Here is an 18450-nt window from a genome sequence, read left to right as displayed (position 1 = left end):
TCTGATGTTGTGTGTGTGTATATTTATAATTGTTACATCTCTGTAGTTTTGTCCTTATATAATGTCCTTTGCCTCACATGACAGTTTTTGACTTAAGGTCTATTTTGTCTGATACACGTTTAGCCGCCCTGCTCCTTTTTTGTTAACATTTGCATAGCATATCTTCTCCATCCAGCATATCTTTTCCATCCCTTCACTTTCAGCCTGCATGTGCCCTTAAGTCTAAAGTGAGTCTCTTGTTGGGACACCTCAGTGGCTCAGTTGGTTAAGAGCCTTCAGCTCAGGTCATGATCTCAGGGTTCTGGGATCCAGTTCCACATCTAGCTTCTTGCTCATCAGGGAGCCTGCATCTCCCTCTGCCTACTGCTCTCCCTGATGTGCTCTCTCTCTCTCTCTCTGACAAATAAATAAATAAAATCTTAAAGTGCATCTCTTGGAGACAGGATATAGTTGGAACTTGGTTTTTGTTTTGTTTTGTTTTTGTTTTTGTTTTTTAATCTATTCATTCTTATTCTGTTGGTTAGTGTTCTTTTGAAAAGAGTTCTTTAGCCTTCAACATGTTTATCTTGATCATTGCCTTTTCTTCTGTAACCTTTTTTGGGTTAAATATTGCCTAGTTTATTCTTTTCTCAGGATTGTATTTATTGAAGAAATCTAATCTATGGTCGCTACCACTACTTTTGGTACCTTCTTTTCATGAGTCAACCTATTTTTCTCAGAAACAGGACAGTAAGTCATAAAACGCTAGAACTGAAAACAACTGTAAAAATCATTTAATCTCTTTAACTTGCTTCAACAGTAAAATGAAGGTGCCAAGAGAAATGAAGTAATGTTCTGACAGCTAAGTCAATTTTGGTTAACGTCAACTTAAGGAATTCTATATGGACCTTAATATATGTGAAGAAGCCTCTGAATACGGAAGAAATGGCACCTATAAAATTGATGTGCTTTGTTTCATACAAAAATAATATTGCCCTCAAACCAGGGTTAATATTGTGGTTAAATTAGATATTTGTGTGTTTTCAGGGAAGAGACAAAAGGTAAAAGAAAGACAGTGAGTCTTTCAAGTTATGATAGAAATGTTTTGGGTGCCTGGGTGGCTCAGTTGTTAAGCATCTGCCTTCAGCTCAGGTCATGATCCCAGGGTCCTGGGATTGAGGCCCACATCGGGCCCCCTGCTCAACGGGAAGCCTGCTTCTCCCTTTCCTGCTCCCCCTGCATGTGTTCCCACTCTCTCTCTGTCTCTCTTTCTCTGCCAAATAAATAAATCTTAAAAAAAAAAAAAAATAGGAAAAGTCAGGTAAGGCTGATAGCTCCTGTTTTGACTATTTTACTGTGGAACATTGTATATTCATATTACTTACTCTGAACCATCATAAAAATCTAAATTTTGTTCTTTTCCTTTAGACAGTAATGTAGGTGAACAGTTAAACTTTTAAAAAGTTAGTATTTATAGATCTAAACCAGTGTTGTGTAATGATTGTCACTAGCAAGATACATATGGCTAGCTAATGTAACTGAGGAACTGAATTCTTGATTTAGTTTTATCTAAATTCTAAAAATACTTGATTTAGTTATTGGAACTTTAAAATATGTTTGCAACAACTCAAGCACACGTATTTACATCCTCTGTTGTAAATTTCTTGAGATCTAAATACAAATCTATTATTTCTAATGAAAATTTAATGTTCATATTGAGATATGCTTAAGTATAAAATACAAACAAAATTTGAAGACAGTAAAAGAATGTAAAATATCCATTAATTCTGTATTGACTACAAGCTGAAATAATATTTGTGATATATTTGATTACATAAAATATTATAATTTTACCTTTTGTTCCACCATTTTAAAGTGTTTACCTAGAAAATGTTAAATTTCTTACGTGGCTAGTTTTTAATTTCTGTTGTATGGCACTTATCTACACTTTGGGTAATTAAACTATTACTCTGTCATTATAAATAGTTTTAATGTTAAATAAACCTAATAAATAAAATGGTTTCAGCCATTTTCTGAGAAATGTGATCATCAAGAGAAAGTTTTAATATTAGATATTCTGACTAGTTGGCCATTGGTTTGAGAAAGCACTCTTTGAATAAATCAGAGGAAAGAGTAGCAACAGGGAAGATTATGTATAACTTTATAAAAGCCATCGTTTTTTAAGAGAATGGACAGTTACAAGATATCTTTATATACCAGTTACAATTAATAAATTTATATGCTGTACTCTTACCTCTAATTTAATTAGTAGCAGGTTTGTCTTGTAGCTCTAATTTAGGTCTTCTGTATATACTGCCCTTTATTCTCTTTTTTGTTCTTACCTTATATTGGATAATTTTTCTTGTATGCCTCATTTAGGCTGCATAAGGTCTTCTTCCCCTGCTTTACTGAGGTATAATTGACTAGTAAAAATTGTATTATTTAAGGTGTACAATGTGATGATTTGAAGTACATAGCCATTGTGAAATGATTACTGCTATCAAGCTACAAGTGTGTTAATTAACACATCTGTCACTCTCATAGTTACCTTTTTTTTTTTTTTTTTTTGCGGTAAGAACATAATGTTTACTCTTAGCAGATTTAAAGTACATAGCTCAGTACTCTTAACTGTAGCCATCCTGTCTGTGTATAGATCCCCCAAAGTTACTGTTCTTTAAACTGAAAGTTTGTACCCTCTGACTAAGTCTTCCCATTTCCCTTACCCCCATGCCCTTGGCAATCCCCATTCTACTCTGTTTCTCTGAGTTCAATTTTTTAGATTCCACATGTAAGTGGAATAATACAGTATTTGTCTTTTTGTGTCTGGTTTATTTATGCTTATTAACATAAATATCCTCTAGGTTCATCCATGTTGTTGGCAATGGCAGGATCCTTCATTTTTATGACTGAATAATACTCCATTTTATAAACATATAGCATATTTTTTTTGATCCATCTGTTGACAAACAGGTTGTTTCTGTTTCTTGTCTTAGTTAATGTCACAATGAACTTGGGGGTGTAGACGGCTCTTTGAGATACTGATTTCATTTTCTTTGGATATATACCCAGATATTTAACTTTTTGAGGAATCTTCATACTTTTTTCCATGGTGGCTCTACCAGTTTACATTCAACCAAGAATGTATAAGCATTCTCTTTTCTCAACATCTTTGCCAACGTGTTTTCTCTTGTCTTTTTGATCCTAGTCATCCTATCAGGTGTGAGATGAAGACTCATTGTGATTTTGCTTTGCATTTCCCTAATGATTAGTGAGTAGAACACCTTTTCATGTACCTGTGGCCAATTGTATGTCTTTTCTAGAAAAATATTTATTTAGGTCCTTTGCCTATTTTTAAAAATAAGGTTATTTATTTGTTTGGGTATTTGTTTGTGTCGTTGGTTGATTGGGTTTTTGTTTGTTTGTTTTTATTGAGTCATATGAGTTCCTTATAGATTTTGGGTATTAATCTGTTATTGGACATATATAGATTACAGACATTTTTTCCCATTCCATTGGTTGTGTTTTCATTTTGTTGATATTCTCCTTTCCTGTGCAGAAGCTTTTTAGTTTGATGTAGTCCCATGTGTTTCTGTTTGCCTTTGTTGCCTGTGTTTTTGGTGTAATATCCAGGAAATCATTGGGTTGCATAAGGTCTTTGAAGGTGGAGATGATATATGACATTTCATAATCTCTTGGTGTGTGTATAGTAGAGTGGAAATGTTAATATGAAATATTTGTTGAATCAGTTGTTGTTATAATTTTAAATGTTTTTAAAATCAGGTATTCTTGCCAAAAGGTTTTTAGATTATTTCAGTGTAGTGAATTTTGAGTGGGATGGAACCAAGTCTCACCATCCTGTAGGAATTTTTTAATACTCATCTTAGAATTAGACAAGTTCAGGATTCTTAACACTTCATTTTCAAATCATGAGAGTAGATGTCAGGATACAGATTTAGAAAGGATGTAGAGCCTGAAGGGTCCTTGGATATGATACAACAACTCATATTACCTCATTTTAGTTTATTTGGAAACTGAAGAAGGCCTAGATTTCTTAAGCTCTTGTAAGCACTAGTTGCTTATGTAAAAAAGCTGGGAGTTGCTTGTGATTACCATCTTCTTCCTTACCCCTACAGCCCATCTAATAGCATATCCTGTAATTCGCTTTCCTAAAATATATCTCATACTTTGCATTTACATATCTAACATCCTAGTTCAAATTACTTAATTTTGGGATTATTGCAACAGTCTCCTAACTAGTCCTTTGGCTTCTGTTCCCTACACTGAAGCCCCATAATCTTTGTAAAGCACATCATGATGATTGTCTTGCTTAAAAATTTCTAATGACTTTTGAGTCACTTAGAAAATACCAACTTTATAATTTGGCTTACAAAACCCTTTATAGTCTTTGAGTTATTTCTCCCCCCTACATCTGTTACTGTTCCTCATGGTTGTTTGCTGCAGCCACAGGGACCTTCTTCTGGGTTTTTCCCCCCAAGAAATTTTTTTCTTCTATAGTATATCGCAGTTTGCAATTTTGTAATATTTATTACTGTGTAAGCTCTGTTAGAATAAGGATTGACAGTTTATTTATAATCTTGTTTCCTTAGCATAACAGAAAGCCTGGGACATAGTCGATGATGAATAAGTGTAGATGAACAGATGAGTCATTGACTGACTGGATGTTACTGAGCCTCCACTTCTCATATACAACTTGGGTAGTAGTACCCATAAAAAGTGATGAGGATTCAGTGAGAATATATTTTTTTAAGATTTTATTTATTTATCGAGAGAGAGCAGCAGGCAAGGGCATGGAGCCGACACAGGTCCCAATCCCACAACCCTAAGATCATGACCTGAGCCAAAATCAACAGTTGCACCCCACAGTGAGAATATTTGTGATAAATATTTGTTTCCTTCTCCCTCCACTGATTTTTTTTTGCTTACCCAGTAATATAGCAGAATTGTTCCTTAAGCTGTTTTCTGCTTGTTTCTATTGCAGTTTGTTACAGTTAATGTTTATAATCCATTTTATTTTTTGAAAATTTAAGTATACTGTACTAAAATGTGGATCGCTGATTGATGACTGAAGGAAGAGTAAGGTTATCATTTAGTGTTAGCTTGCAGTCTGAGTAAAAGATAAGAGACTCAAAATCAGATTGACTTGAGGTAGAATTTCTGTTTCTCTGTAATACAAGTGTTGGGAAGTGGGCAGTTTAGGGGTTTTATGGCAATTCTGTCCCACAGAGTCCTGAAGGGACCCGATCCCCTCTAGCATACTCTTCTACCACCCTAGATTCTGGTCCTCGTTTGGATTAGGATGGTGGCGAGTCATCCATGTTCCAGGAAGCAGGGTGGATATACCATTTGTCTTTGTAGGAATAGGAAACCACTAACATCTCTACTTAAAATGCTGGTCAGAACTTTGTCTTGTGGCTTCCAGGTATAAGGGAGGCTGAGAAGCGTAGACTTTGTTCTGTGAGGCTCTGAACTTGCCTAAAAATTAAATGTTCTAGTTGAATGGAAGGTGGGAAGAATGGATGCAGAATATGGATGGGTCTTTGTAAAGAACACTTCAGAGTAATAATAGGTATTATTAATATATGTTAACAATATACATTAATGTATATTAGTTATATTAGTTATATTGTTATAAAGGGTTAACAATTTGTTATTACCATTATAACATACCAGTGGGATCAAACTGCTTGAGATCATTGGATAACAGTGGTTGTCAGCCATTTTGGAAGTATGGGTGGGTAAACATTTAAAAAAATAGCCTAGTTTGTAAATACATTATGTGCAGAGAATTAATTTGCATGTGTTAATAAGGATTTTGAATTCAGCATTTTAAAAATATGTAATGTCATTTTTCGGTGGCTGTACTAAGAACAGGGAAACGTGACCAGTAACCTTAAAGAATAGCTATTTAAAAATTTTTTCCCCTCTCTGTTCTTCTGCCCCATTTTCTTTTAAATCTGTTCATAGGACTTTTTCTAAAGTATATGAGCAGATGAAGCCTAGCTCAAGAAGATTGTTCAGGATTCTTGAACTATGAGAAATGTTTCAAAACATTATTTAAACCCACTTCCTTACCATCTTTCACCACAAGCTTTTTATTTTTTAATACTCAGAGAGTAGCCACTTTATACAGCCTGAGTAAAATTCCTTTTCTGTGATAATCAGTATGAAGGTCACAGATCAATATGGAGGAGCATGGATTCGATGAGCTTTGGATTGAATCTATAAGAAAGAAAATATGATTTGTGTCAGGAAAAGAAATTCTGGTGTAACAAAATTAGGAACCTAAAAAAAAAATCAGGACGTTTAATATCTTAACATTAAAGGTTTAAACCAGCTTTACTGTTACATGATTCTGTGAAGAATAGGAGTAAGCTGTTGATAGGATATGTTTTAGCACAAAGAATGGAAGGATTATGAAGTTGTCAGAGTTTAAATTTGTTGGCTTATTAAAAATTAAGTCTAATTTGTCCTAAAAAGTAAGTGCCTCAAGAAAAAAAAAATCACATCCCTTTGCCATTGTTCAGCTGGAAAAAAAAATTGTTTTGAACGTAAGTTTGCACAATCTTTGTCAATTAATTTTTCATCATATATACTTTGTACATTCTTAATTTCTTAAGTAGTTATTGACCATCTCCTTTTCCTTTAAGATATAAATTCCTTGAGATTAGGGGCCTGTTCTTATTCAGTAGAAGGTATAAAACAGTGCTATATGGTGTTGTTAGCTTAAATAATAAAAAATAATGAAGTATTTATCTTTTTTTTTAATCTGTTCTTGATTATATAGGCTATCATGGGCCAGTAATCTTTACCCTTTCTCTTCCCTTAGACTGTAAAATACAGTGAACGCAGAAGTATGGTAAAACCCCTAGTCCTACTTCTTGCCTAAGTTTACTGCTTCCTCCCTTCGGTAACTTCAGTAATAATTAATTTGGTTATTGGAGTGTTATGACAAATTTATAGCAGTCCATTAAGAGGCCTGAAAACCTGGGGTGGGGTTGGGGAGGGGTGCTGTAGTTAGCAACTGAATTGCAGTCTCTGACACCGGTCTGAATTACCTCACCACTGGGGAGAGAAATCATCAGTAGTCCTCTATTTACCACTGCCCTCACAGGGGATATCATTCTATTATCCTAAATATCCATCATAGTAAGACTGTCTTCATTTTATTTCAAGCTAGATTTTGTAAATGTCTTTTAATAAATGTTGAAATGAGACACAGAGAGTTTAAGTAACTTGCTCAAGGTTATAGTTAGATTAGTGGGAAGCCAGATTAGAACACAGTCGGTTTGGCTACAAAGCCTATGTTCTCAGTCAACCACGGTGCTATTACTGTATTTCTCCTAGATAAAAATCTCTGGAGATTATTATTCTTATAAGTGTAAAACAATCTAGGCTCCAGGAATTTGCCTTGCCTAAGGACACAGCTAATCAATTATGGAATCAGAATTTGAATTCCAGGGTAGGCGGACTCCTGAGGCCTTAATTTTAGCTGTCATCCTCTATCATTGTTTTATATCCTGTCAACTTCTGCATGTTAAGTTGCTTACCTACTTAAAAGTACAAAACTCACTTTACTGCACTTTAGTGCCTCATGTGTTTTCTGATTAAAGTGTGTGTGTATGTGTGTGCATAATATATATACTCTTTTAAAAAAAATTACTTATTTTAGAAAGAGAGAATATGATCAAGAGGGGCAGAGGAAGAGGGAGAGAGACTCTCAAGCAAACTCCAGGCCGAGTGTGAGCTGTTATAAGACTTAATCTCAGGACCCTGAGATAATTATCTGAGCTGAAACCAAGAGTCAGAAGCTAAGTGACTACACCTCCCAGGCACCCCTATGTATACTCTTAATATATATGTATTCATATATATATGAATTCCCTGTTGTGTTTTATAATTTTGCCACTCAGTTCCAGAGTCTTGTGACATACTGGAATTCTTTTCAATGAAATTGTTTGTAAGTGGAATAAAGTGGAAGGGAAATGTTTATGCGTGCATGGTGTATATAAAAACGTAGTCCCTGCCTTCAAGGAGCTTGTGCTCTGGCCAGGAAAAACCTGTGTGTGGAAGTTGATGTAGAACAAGAGACAGGATGTACCTATTTAAGTAGGTGAATTTATATACTAGATACTTTGGAACAAGTTAAAATTGCCTATATAAAAAGAGATTTTGTTTGGGGTGGGGAAAAGAAACCAACAATGCTGAAGATAGAATAGAAGATACTATTACCATAGTGGTTTCATTTTCACATGTTTCACATATCAAGATGATATTTTTGATTTAGCCATGTGGAGATAGTTAACATCATTTTGTATGTCAAAATATTTTCATATATTTAATTTGGTTTTAAAATACAACTCTGTGAATTGTTAGCATATTTTAGTATCTTGATACAGTTATATTAGGATTATAGGTTTTTTCATAGATTGACATTTAATGTTTTTTGTTCTTAAATTCTGGCATTCTTATATTATCTATTTCATGCTTTTTTTTTTAATGTTTTGGTAAGTAAATTGGCTTACACACATATGATAACACTAGTCCTGAAATAACCCATTTTAAAATAACTCGTTTAGGAATATTATGGTCATAAATAGTATATTCCTTTGTTACCTGAACTTCTCACAGCCATTATAGGTTACTGGTCTTTTAAGATTACTTATACAGGGGCGCCTGGGTGGCTCAGTGGGTTAAAGCCTCTGCCTTCGGCTCAGGTCATGATCCCAGGGTCCTGGGATCAAGCCCCGCATCAGGCTCTCTGCTCAGCGGGGAGCCTGCTTCCCTCTCTCTCTCTCTCTGCCTGCCTCTCTGCCTGCCTCTCTGCCTGCTTGTGATCTCTGCCTGTCAAATAAATAAAATCTTTAAAAAAAAAAAAAAGATTACTTACACAGTCTAGTATTTAGTATTATAGGTTGCAAAGATCTTGAGAGTGGAAGGTTGGGGGCTACATATATAAGTATGTACACTCAGTGGAAGCAGAATAGATTTGAAAGAGCAATGTGTTTGGAATTAGGCACAACTTTACTAATTTATATGCCTTTGGATAAAATACTTAATTTTTGCATCTGTGTTTTTCCTCTTAATTACATGGAACCATAAGGTTATTTTATTAAATGAGAGTGTACAACAGCTCGTCATAAATGTTCAAAAATATTTCATTTATGAATAAAAATGCTAGTTGATAGGAGAAAGAACAAAGATTGAAGTGAAACCACGGTATTTTCATGTAATTTTTTGTTGGGAAATATCTGACTTGTTTAGTAAATAGGGAAAGAAGGGGAAATACAACTATAAATTGGTTGTTTTTGACACCTGATTTATAGCTTTAGGGAAATTAATTTTATAGAGGAAGGAGAATCTTTGCTTTCTTGATGTTATCCTGTGCTTTTTTGACGTATAGAAAATTAATGCTAAGGACTTTAAACAATAGTTTTATGTAGCTATTTAACAGATTTTAAGGCTTATTCCATTTCCAGATGGAAGGTAGAATTATTTAATTTCTTCAATGAAATTTAGATGATCCATAGAAGTTTTGAGCTAGGATTTTTACATTTTGAAATGTTTATTTTTTCCATTTAAATATATGACCTGATAGATTAAATTCAACAACCTAGAAATTGTTAGTGAATTTTAAATTTCTTTGTTTGAACTTCTTTGCATTTTTGAAAATAAATACATCTGCTTTATTAAAAAATGATCTTGGTAAAAAACCTGAATAAAATCTTAGATTTGTGTTTTTATAGTCTCTTAAATACTCCTTCATCTCCCTTTTATGGGCTCACTGCAGACATTCTTATTGCAGCTGTCATTATAGGGTTAAACATTTGCTGTATTGTAACATACGAAAGCAGTTAAGCTGTTTGGAATTGTTTACTTGCTAAAACCAGTGTTAGTCAGCAGAGGCAGTACACCAGATTTCCTTGTGGCTTTTAGTGGAAAATGTTAAAAGCGCACTCATTTTTCAGTTATAGAATTTTTCAGTTTGATCTGGATTAGTCACAGAACTGGCATGAACCTTCTAATTGTGAAGGCTGTCCAAATGCACTATTTTTTTCTCCTGCTAGAGGAAGTTACATCCCGAGCAGTAGCTCAGATCTCTGGTAAGTGTAACATGTGAGCATTACTAGGCATTTCATCCTGCGGTTCTGCAGTCTTTGCTATTCAGACTGTTGCTCAGTTGGAATGCTTCTGTGGGGCCGATCCTGAGGTTCCGTAGATATTTTTTAAGGACCTACTCATTGGAGGTATCAGTGGTGTTTTGCAAGATCATCTGAGGAACGGAAAGCATCTGAAATCTACTGAAAAGGATAACTGTAGCGGTTTTTATAGTGGAAGGAAACTATATTGGCACAGAGCAGATGACTGAATAAAATAGTTGGCTCAAAGAAGATGCACAGTCTGCTGTTTTTTCCTGTGAATGAAGACTATTTAATGGAAGCTGTATTCATGTGGAGATCAAAGGAAATACTGGAATGATAAACTACTGGGCTTTTCTCTCTCTCTCTTTTTTTTTTTAAATGAAAAGCCTGAAGCAGTAATTTGAGCTCAGATGCCTTCTAATTCCTTCACAGCCTGCCTGTTCCATTAGGATCTTCTGCTAACACTATTTCTGCCTGGTGCTGTACCCTTTTGCTGGAGCAGCCACAGACAACTGCCTGATGGAGAAAGAATGAATGCTCTGCCTTGCTTGTGCTATCGATGGGAATAAAGCTATCTGTGTTTCTTCTATTATATGGGATATCTGGATTAATCAAGCAGTATTCTAGTACCAAGAGCCCTATTGTCTCTTGTGGTCTGACTCATCGCATGTAAATGTACTGCAGCTTTGCTATTAATGCAGAGTGTTGTTGTTGTTTTTTCCTTCCCAAACACAAAAAATTGTCAACCTCTGAGCTTCATTTTAAGAATTTGTGCTGAGCTGTAGATTATTTTTTCTGGATAGTATCTGCAATAACCAGAAGCTGAAGAAATGAAGACAAGTTAGAAGTGGAAACAGAATAGTGGGATTTTTTTTTCCAATTACAAGCAAATCAGCTACTCGTTACTATATGACCTTGCAGACAAGAGTGGGTATAACTGTAATCATCTCTGTCACAGTAATTGTTTCTCATTTCATTTTGTATTGTGTGGTGTTGTCACCCCAAACAATGATCTTTTTATGCAAGTAAATTTCTGTGAGACAGAGAGCATTATGACTATTTTGGTAGGGGAAAAATATTTTTAAATGAGCTTGTACTGGACTTCGTTTTAGTTATTGACATGTTAGTGTGAAATTTCTTTTAAGTATTACAGTAACCCAGCAAAAGATAGTAGAGTTTTGTTGTTTTTAGGAAGTTATGTTATGTAGTCATACTTTTAAACCTCAGTTTTTCTGATAGTACTTATTAACTTTAAAAAACCAGCTACGCTATTCAGAGAATGATCCTAAGTATTGTACAGAAGAGGAGGAAAAACTACTTGTGCTCTTCCAACTGTGACTTTTATCACATAGCTTGGGATTTAGTATTTTAAAAGAGCGAATGAGTCGAGTGTGTATTGTTGTTTTGGAGGAGGTAGAAGATGAATCTCCTGCATTCATTTCTAAATTGCCACAGGAAAATAAATCCCTACATTCACCACCTTCCGGAAGTGTATTGGTAAGATATGAGAGTTTATGTTTACTGTCTTCTACTGAACTAGTAGGATAAATTTTATCTTTTAAGAATAAACAAGTTGGTTTCCGCTAGTTTCATTAAAAACCTAAAGCAATATAAGTATGTAAATATGATACAGTATTACTTGGGTATAAAATGCACCCATTTCTGATTTTTACTTCTTCAGATGTTTAGATAACATTTCAGACTTTACTATCTCTTACTCTCTTGAAAAGACTTTTTTTAAGAAAACTTGGGGCTTGTTCTGGCAACCACGTTTCTGTTTTCATTTTGTGGTTTCAAAAACTGTTGTAACAAGAATGAGGAACTGTATGTTTTAGGAAAGCTCCTGCTAGCAGTACCGAGGCACAGCCTTTTCTGTAATGAATTTTATGTATTTACATTTAGCACTTTTATATGAAAAAGAATTAGACTTCATCCTTAACCTTACTTTTAATGTTGTCAATTGGTTTCTGTTTGACTGGTATAATATGATACCTTATCAGAGAGAAACTGTTGTTAAGAAATTGTTATATTTAGATACACATGTGTTTGCCTCTTCGTGTTTTTTAGGTATATGATATTTTTTGGTCTTTGGATTGTAGTGATTTTAAACAATTGCTAGATTTTCTTTCTTGGATTTTTATCTGTGTAACATGTAATGCTAACCCACGCAAGTTATTTAATGCCCCAAATGGAAATTTCCGAAGAGGCCTGCCTTCATGGGCCTCAGTGTGGCCTAGGAATGGCTTGTTTGACAAGTTATGTTCCACAAGTAGATGTTGAGATGTCACACTTGTATTTGGAAGACACTTTGTTTTTACCATATGTATACACACATATATAAACAAAAGACTTCTCACAAAAAATAAAGTTTGATTGGGCTTATTATCTTCCTAATTTTGGTCATACTGAATTGATTTTTTAAAATTAGGCCTTTTTAATTCAGGGGAGAATCCTGTATTTTCATATGATTTGACTTAATGAAAGTTTTGGTTAAAGTCAGAAACCAAATTGATTATTGTTCCTAAAGAGAAGAAAAATTTTAGGTTTAAAAGTTATGTGTAAATACCTTTAGAATCATCCATACAGTGTGATTAATATTTTTATTGCTTTCTTGTATTTTAGCCATCACTGGTGCAAGCTATATTTAATGGAGATCCTGATGAAGTTCGGGCACTAATATTTAAGAAAGAAGATGTTAACTTTCAGGTAAAACAATTAATTCATTGACACTGGCCTTTAAATCTACGTATAAAAACTGTTTCTTAGAGTTGTGATTCCGTTAAAAAGGCATAACACAGTTCTGTAACTGTTGTTTTAAATGAAGGCAGAAGGGTCTTGAGGTAATTGCCTCAAAAGAAAGGGGCTAGACATACATTCAGGATAAAGAGTGTAACACATGAGAACTAGGAGCCTGTGAGGGTTCTTTATTTGCCAGCTTTTTACTTGGGAAATTTTCCACAGAAAAGCTGAAAAAATACCCTGAATATCCATATACCTTCCCTGTAGATTCAGCATTGATAACATTTTGCCACATTTGCTATCCCTCTTATTTTTACGCATACTGTATATACACACTTATGTGGTTTTTCTTTTTCTTTTTCTGAATCCCATTTGAAATAAGTTGTAAACATGAGACTTCACTGTTAAATACTTGTATGCATTTTAGATGAGGTTTCTTTTTTGTGAACTTTAAATAAAAGACATTTCTATTAAGTTTATAATATATCTAATTTAACTATGAGATCAAATTTGTTTTCTGTAAATAAGCATTGTAAGCATTATATACAGACTCATCTGTTTGAGTCTTTCAATAAAGAAAGACGTATTTAAAGTTTCCAAACTGAAAGGTACAGTGCATTTAATGTGCAGGACTGACATGAGACACATTGGGTATATGTATAATTTCCTCTGTGTTTTTCTAGTTGCCAGTAGTTTCTTTAATTTACTAAATTGAGGCTAAAAATATGTAATTTACTGTAATAAGATCAGATTTATTAATGTGTGTTATTGACACTGGAAATACATTGACAATACATTTTTCATACATAAGTCAGTCCTCTGAATTATTGGAGTGAGGGGGTCATGAGTCAGAAAGTTGCTATAGGAACGCCAAAACAGATGACCTAAAATGATTGGTAATTCTACGAAAGCCTGCAAGTTCATCTCATCTTTTCCTTCACTCTTTCATACAGTTCTACTGTGGTAATATTAAGTAGATAGAAAAAGTACTTATCTTTTTAAAGTTGGATTATCCAAATAAATTTGATCTTTAGTTAAAATGGTTCATTATTACATTAGGTAGTGATCAAAGAAATGCTGTAATTTTTTTTAAACCTTCCTAAGTAAATTAAGTTCAAGTTGATATTTATTGGATACATGCACCTAATTCACGATGTACATATTTATTTTAAATGGAGTGCCTGGTTACTTTACGTAATTGGGGTGTCCTAAAGAAATCTACTTTTCTTAAGTCAGAAAATAATTTTAGTGGTATAGACCTATGAAAAGGAAGAGCTTTCTGTTCTGTTTAACTCTAGTCTTGGGTTTCTTTGTTTGCTTGTTTTCTTAGTAGTTCTAACAAATCTTATCTTGGTGAGGAAGTTTGGACTATATTGCTCTTTACCATGATTAATGTCTCCATCACTACAAAGTCTCATTATAGCCAGCACTGTCTTTTGCTGTACTAATCAAATTATTTTAAATTAAAAAAAATTAATCATCTTGAGCATCAGTTTATTCTGGTGTGATATCCTTGGGAACTGTTGTTTATGTGTCACTAGCATGTGACCCCCAAACATTTGTGATTTTTATCCTCTACTTATAGGTTCCTCCCTTAACTTATTTTTAACCATCATTTCTTAACATCTCCTCACTTGGGCCCTTACTCTGAAACTTAGTATTTCAACTCAGCTGGCCCTTCTTGAGGGTGGGTGACTCTACAGTTGTCTTCAGTGATTCATGGGTTTTTGACAAGTTTTTTTTTTATGGCTACTTTTCGGTCTTTTCTCATGTGACTTAGTAGTTGAGAGTATTGTCATATATTTTACAATTTGGTAAATCTGTGGCCATTTTTCTAATTCAAGATAGTAAATTTTTTCTTTTAAGAGGCAGTATATACATTTGGTAAAACAATGTTTTGTCATATAAAATGACTCTTGACGGGTAATAAAAATATTTAAGCTTCATGTCAATGTGACAGTAGTGTTTTTCAAAAATTAATTTAAGTAACTGAGAGTAATATCTTTTTGAAACTTACAGTTTTTGAAGTTATTTTTATAAATTTTTAGAGGGATATACAAATTCAGATTTCTTTCTATGCTGAATAAACGTAATAAACATTGTATTATTTTAGATATATTATTTTAGTTTCTTCAGTCATGTCCTGAAGTTTTGAATACTGTGGACCACCAAATAACTTCTTTTTTTACTAATACACCTAATTGATTTTTAACAAAACTCTTAATTTAAAATGCATTTATATTATTTGGTCTGAGAAAGAAGACTTTTGTTGTAGAAGCTATATGTAAGATGATTTTGCTAGAAATACTAAAGTTGGACCACAAATAATTGAATGCCTAACTAAATACAGGTTTATTGCTCATATAATTTAATCTAGAGCAAGGTGATTTTGGGGTTGGTTAAGAGTAATTTCAGAGCTCTGGATGAGCTTTTCTATGAGACTTTTAGCTTTCTCCTCATAGTAGATAAGACTGCTGCATTATATGCTTACGAAAAACAACCAAAGAAAGTGGAAAGGGGACCTTTACTGTAAGTTTCCTTTTTTCTTTGTTTCCTTTTTTAATCAAGCAAAAGCATCTTTTCTAAAATCCCCTCAAAACGCCCTCCTCAGGTTCCTTTGGTTCCTAGCTTACTCTAAACTCTGATCCACCAAAAAAGGTAGAATGGGATTAACTTCCTGCTTAGATCAATCATTGTTTATTACCTGGTTTATCTCCTGGGGCAGGAATAGAGGCTTACCATCACTGGTTGTCTGGCCATTCTTGGCCATTACATATATGCAGAAAATCAGCATTTTCATAGGAAGGCATAAAGGGGAAATAGTTGTTTGGATAAGTAACCTGATAGAAGATTTTTGATTGCCTAGAAGCAGTTGAAATAGGAAACTTTTGGAAAAATTAAAGTCACTTGGACATAGAAGAAGCACTGTTAATTAAAAAGGCAAACAGTCAAAATTTATAAAGGCAGAGTAGTATTACATAGTGTAAAAGAACAATTGAAATATAAGTTATTAGATTTTCTTAACTTATTACCTATATATACCAGTTGACCAAATCCATTTAAGTTCTTTGTGACTCACTTTTCTTTTGTTAAATGTGTGGGGTTATAATAATGGACTTCAGTGCTTTTTTCCACTCCAAATTTAAGGTCCTCTAAAAATTCTGAATGACCTTGAATGACCTGCTTTTGCCCAGAAGGTTTCATTTGTTTTCTAAGTATACATAGCCAAGGGTACCTGAGTGGTTCAGTTGGTTAACTGCCTTTAGTTCAGGTCATGATTCCAGGGTCCTGGGATCAAGCCCCACATCAGGTTCCCTATTCAGCAGGGCAGTCTACTTCTTCCCCTCCCCCTGTTCATGATCGATCTCTCTTTCAAATAAATAAATAGAAATATTTATAAATAAATAAAGTCAAAATAATTATATTTATTTATTTATTATATTATTTATTATTTATTAAGTTAAATAATAATAATTATTATTATATATGTCATTGCCCTAGGATTTACTAGGATTTAATGCCATGTTGTGGAGCCCAAATGATTTAGTCTGAAATACTGATAACACATTTCAGAGGAAAGGTCTGACTTTGAAAGAAAATTATTTTCTACACATAGAAATTTTCTTCTATCCAGAGTGATAAAAATCGGTGTTAATTACAGAATTTTATTTCAGAGATAGTGATATGCCTAAGCGTTCTTATCTTACATGATTCAGTTCATACAACAATCTCATAAAGTTGGTAGGTTAACATTTCCATTCCACCAGTAGTTAACAAAACTAAAACTCAGAAAAGTTGAACATCTCCAGGATCAGGATCTCCAGGATCAGTAAGTATAGCAGAACAGGAATTTGAACCTGTGTCAGACTTGATAGTGACTGGGAAAATAAAGTAAATTGGAGAAAGAGAAATATATTTTCTTTTGTCAAATAGTGCCATAAAGCTGTAATGGTTCAAAAGTAGATTTTTTTTTCCCCCTAGAAGTTATGGCCACGTTCTATGGATTCCTACCTTTTAACTATAATATAAGCCTGATCCTAATTTTCATGATACCAAGGGCTATTAAATGTCAGCATTGTGAATCAGTGAATACATAAGCCTCCCTGGTGCCAAATTTTTGTTAGACAAAAGCGTTATTCAAAATAATATCAAACTAGGAGTAATTACAATCTAGCCAGTGCTGTCTTTAGTGTTTAAAACAGAGGAAGGCTTAGATGATAAGTGACCCTTTTTAAACACAAAGGAGTTGATCTAAGAGCTAGTCAATAAGTAGATCTTGCCTATATCTATCATATAACTTAATATTTTTGAAAATGCTGTCTTGTATATTTTACTCACTCCTGAATTTAGTTTTGTCATTCAAAATATTTGGGGATTGATTTGTCAAAATAGCCTTCAAATTATTAACATCTTTTAAGCTTTCAAAAATACCTTTTGGGGTCATTGAAATGATGTTGATTTTACTTTGTCAGATGAAGTGCTTAGCAAGTACATATACATATATACACATATCACAGAAGCAGATCATTAGTTTTCATTATTATTGTAATAATATTGTTGGCAGTTAACACAAAGTAGTGAACTCTGCGTTTACACAGATTGCCCGAATTCCACACACCCCCACCCTTCACCATGTTCTCTAGTCTTTTCTAGAAATGAGCAAGAATTGCTCTAATCTTCAGCCAGTCTTTCTTGTGGTCACATGTCACTTCTGGTGACTGCCAGTATACTAAGCTGTTGATGTTCCTAAGCTCCTAACCTCTTTGCTCAGGTACTTGAGGTCATACGTACTCTCTGTCTTAAAGCTGTATACATGTACACACTGTATGCATGTACATGGTCTTCTGTAGCTACTCACAGTTGCTAGTATTGGAACCCATAACTCTCAGCCCCATCTCAAGTGTGCCCACCCAACTTCCAGCTGACTTCCACAGGACATGGAGTTAAAAGGAGGGAGTGAAGAGGAGAGAAGAACCAACTCCATTAACACCCAGGAGAGAATTTTCCAATAGTTTCTCCATGCCTAGAAGTGGTACCTCTCCTCTATTCTTGCCAGTGCCTCTAGATTCCAGCCTCAGATTTTTAAATTTTCTTGATCAGTGTTCAGTTTTCCCCAAAGATCTATAAATGGGTGTATGTAGTACTAAATGTCATTGTCACTAAATGGCTTTTGGGTGGTTCTGAAACAAAGAAGGCATTGTCTAAATGAAACCAGCTGCTTTTGCAGCTAGAAACTGATGGTGGCTTAGTTTTATATTCCAGTCATGTATTGCTTTTTATTTAGCATATACACATTTTGCATCTTTTATTTTTCATCCCCAGTATATTTGGAGAATATATATTGGGAATGTGGTATATCAGTAGTCCTTGTTAGTAGTGAGAGCTTCCTCATTTGTCTTGGTAGCCACATAGTTTTGCATTGTTTATAATGTCATTTATTTTAGCAGTCCCCCTTTTAGAGAGCATTTGGATCATTTTCAGTTTTGCTAATTGGAAAAAAATTGGGATCCAAGAAACCAAAAATTCTGCTTCGGTGGACATACAAAAATTTTATAATGTTTGTATTTATTTT

The 18450-nt window shown here is 34.0% G+C and overlaps 1 protein-coding gene across 11 annotated transcripts in view; it reads left to right on the top strand.

The window, feature by feature from the left end:
- ANKRD28 (ankyrin repeat domain 28) overlaps positions 1–18450 on the top strand; it is a 202071-nt gene that overhangs the window by 67992 nt on the left and 115629 nt on the right. For 6 of the 11 annotated variants that reach the window (XM_032869753.1, XM_032869748.1, XM_032869752.1 and 3 more), the window contains one exon: positions 12762–12845. In XM_032869753.1, coding sequence (XP_032725644.1) covers positions 12832–12845 — 14 coding nt within the window. In that variant the 5' untranslated portion in view covers positions 12762–12831. Of the gene's footprint in view, positions 1–9821; positions 10101–10883; positions 11637–11996; positions 12014–12761; positions 12846–18450 lie in introns of those variants that run through there. The other 5 variants (XM_032869756.1, XM_032869758.1, XM_032869747.1 and 2 more) reach the window with 5 other exon arrangements.

Source organism: Lontra canadensis, unplaced genomic scaffold, assembly GCF_010015895.1.
Source record: "Lontra canadensis isolate GAN:19392208 unplaced genomic scaffold, GSC_riverotter_1.0 scaffold38, whole genome shotgun sequence".
NCBI classification, from domain to species: domain Eukaryota; kingdom Metazoa; phylum Chordata; class Mammalia; order Carnivora; family Mustelidae; genus Lontra; species Lontra canadensis.
Note: the sequence above shows the minus strand (reverse complement) of the source record. Positions and strands in the feature narration are given on the sequence as shown.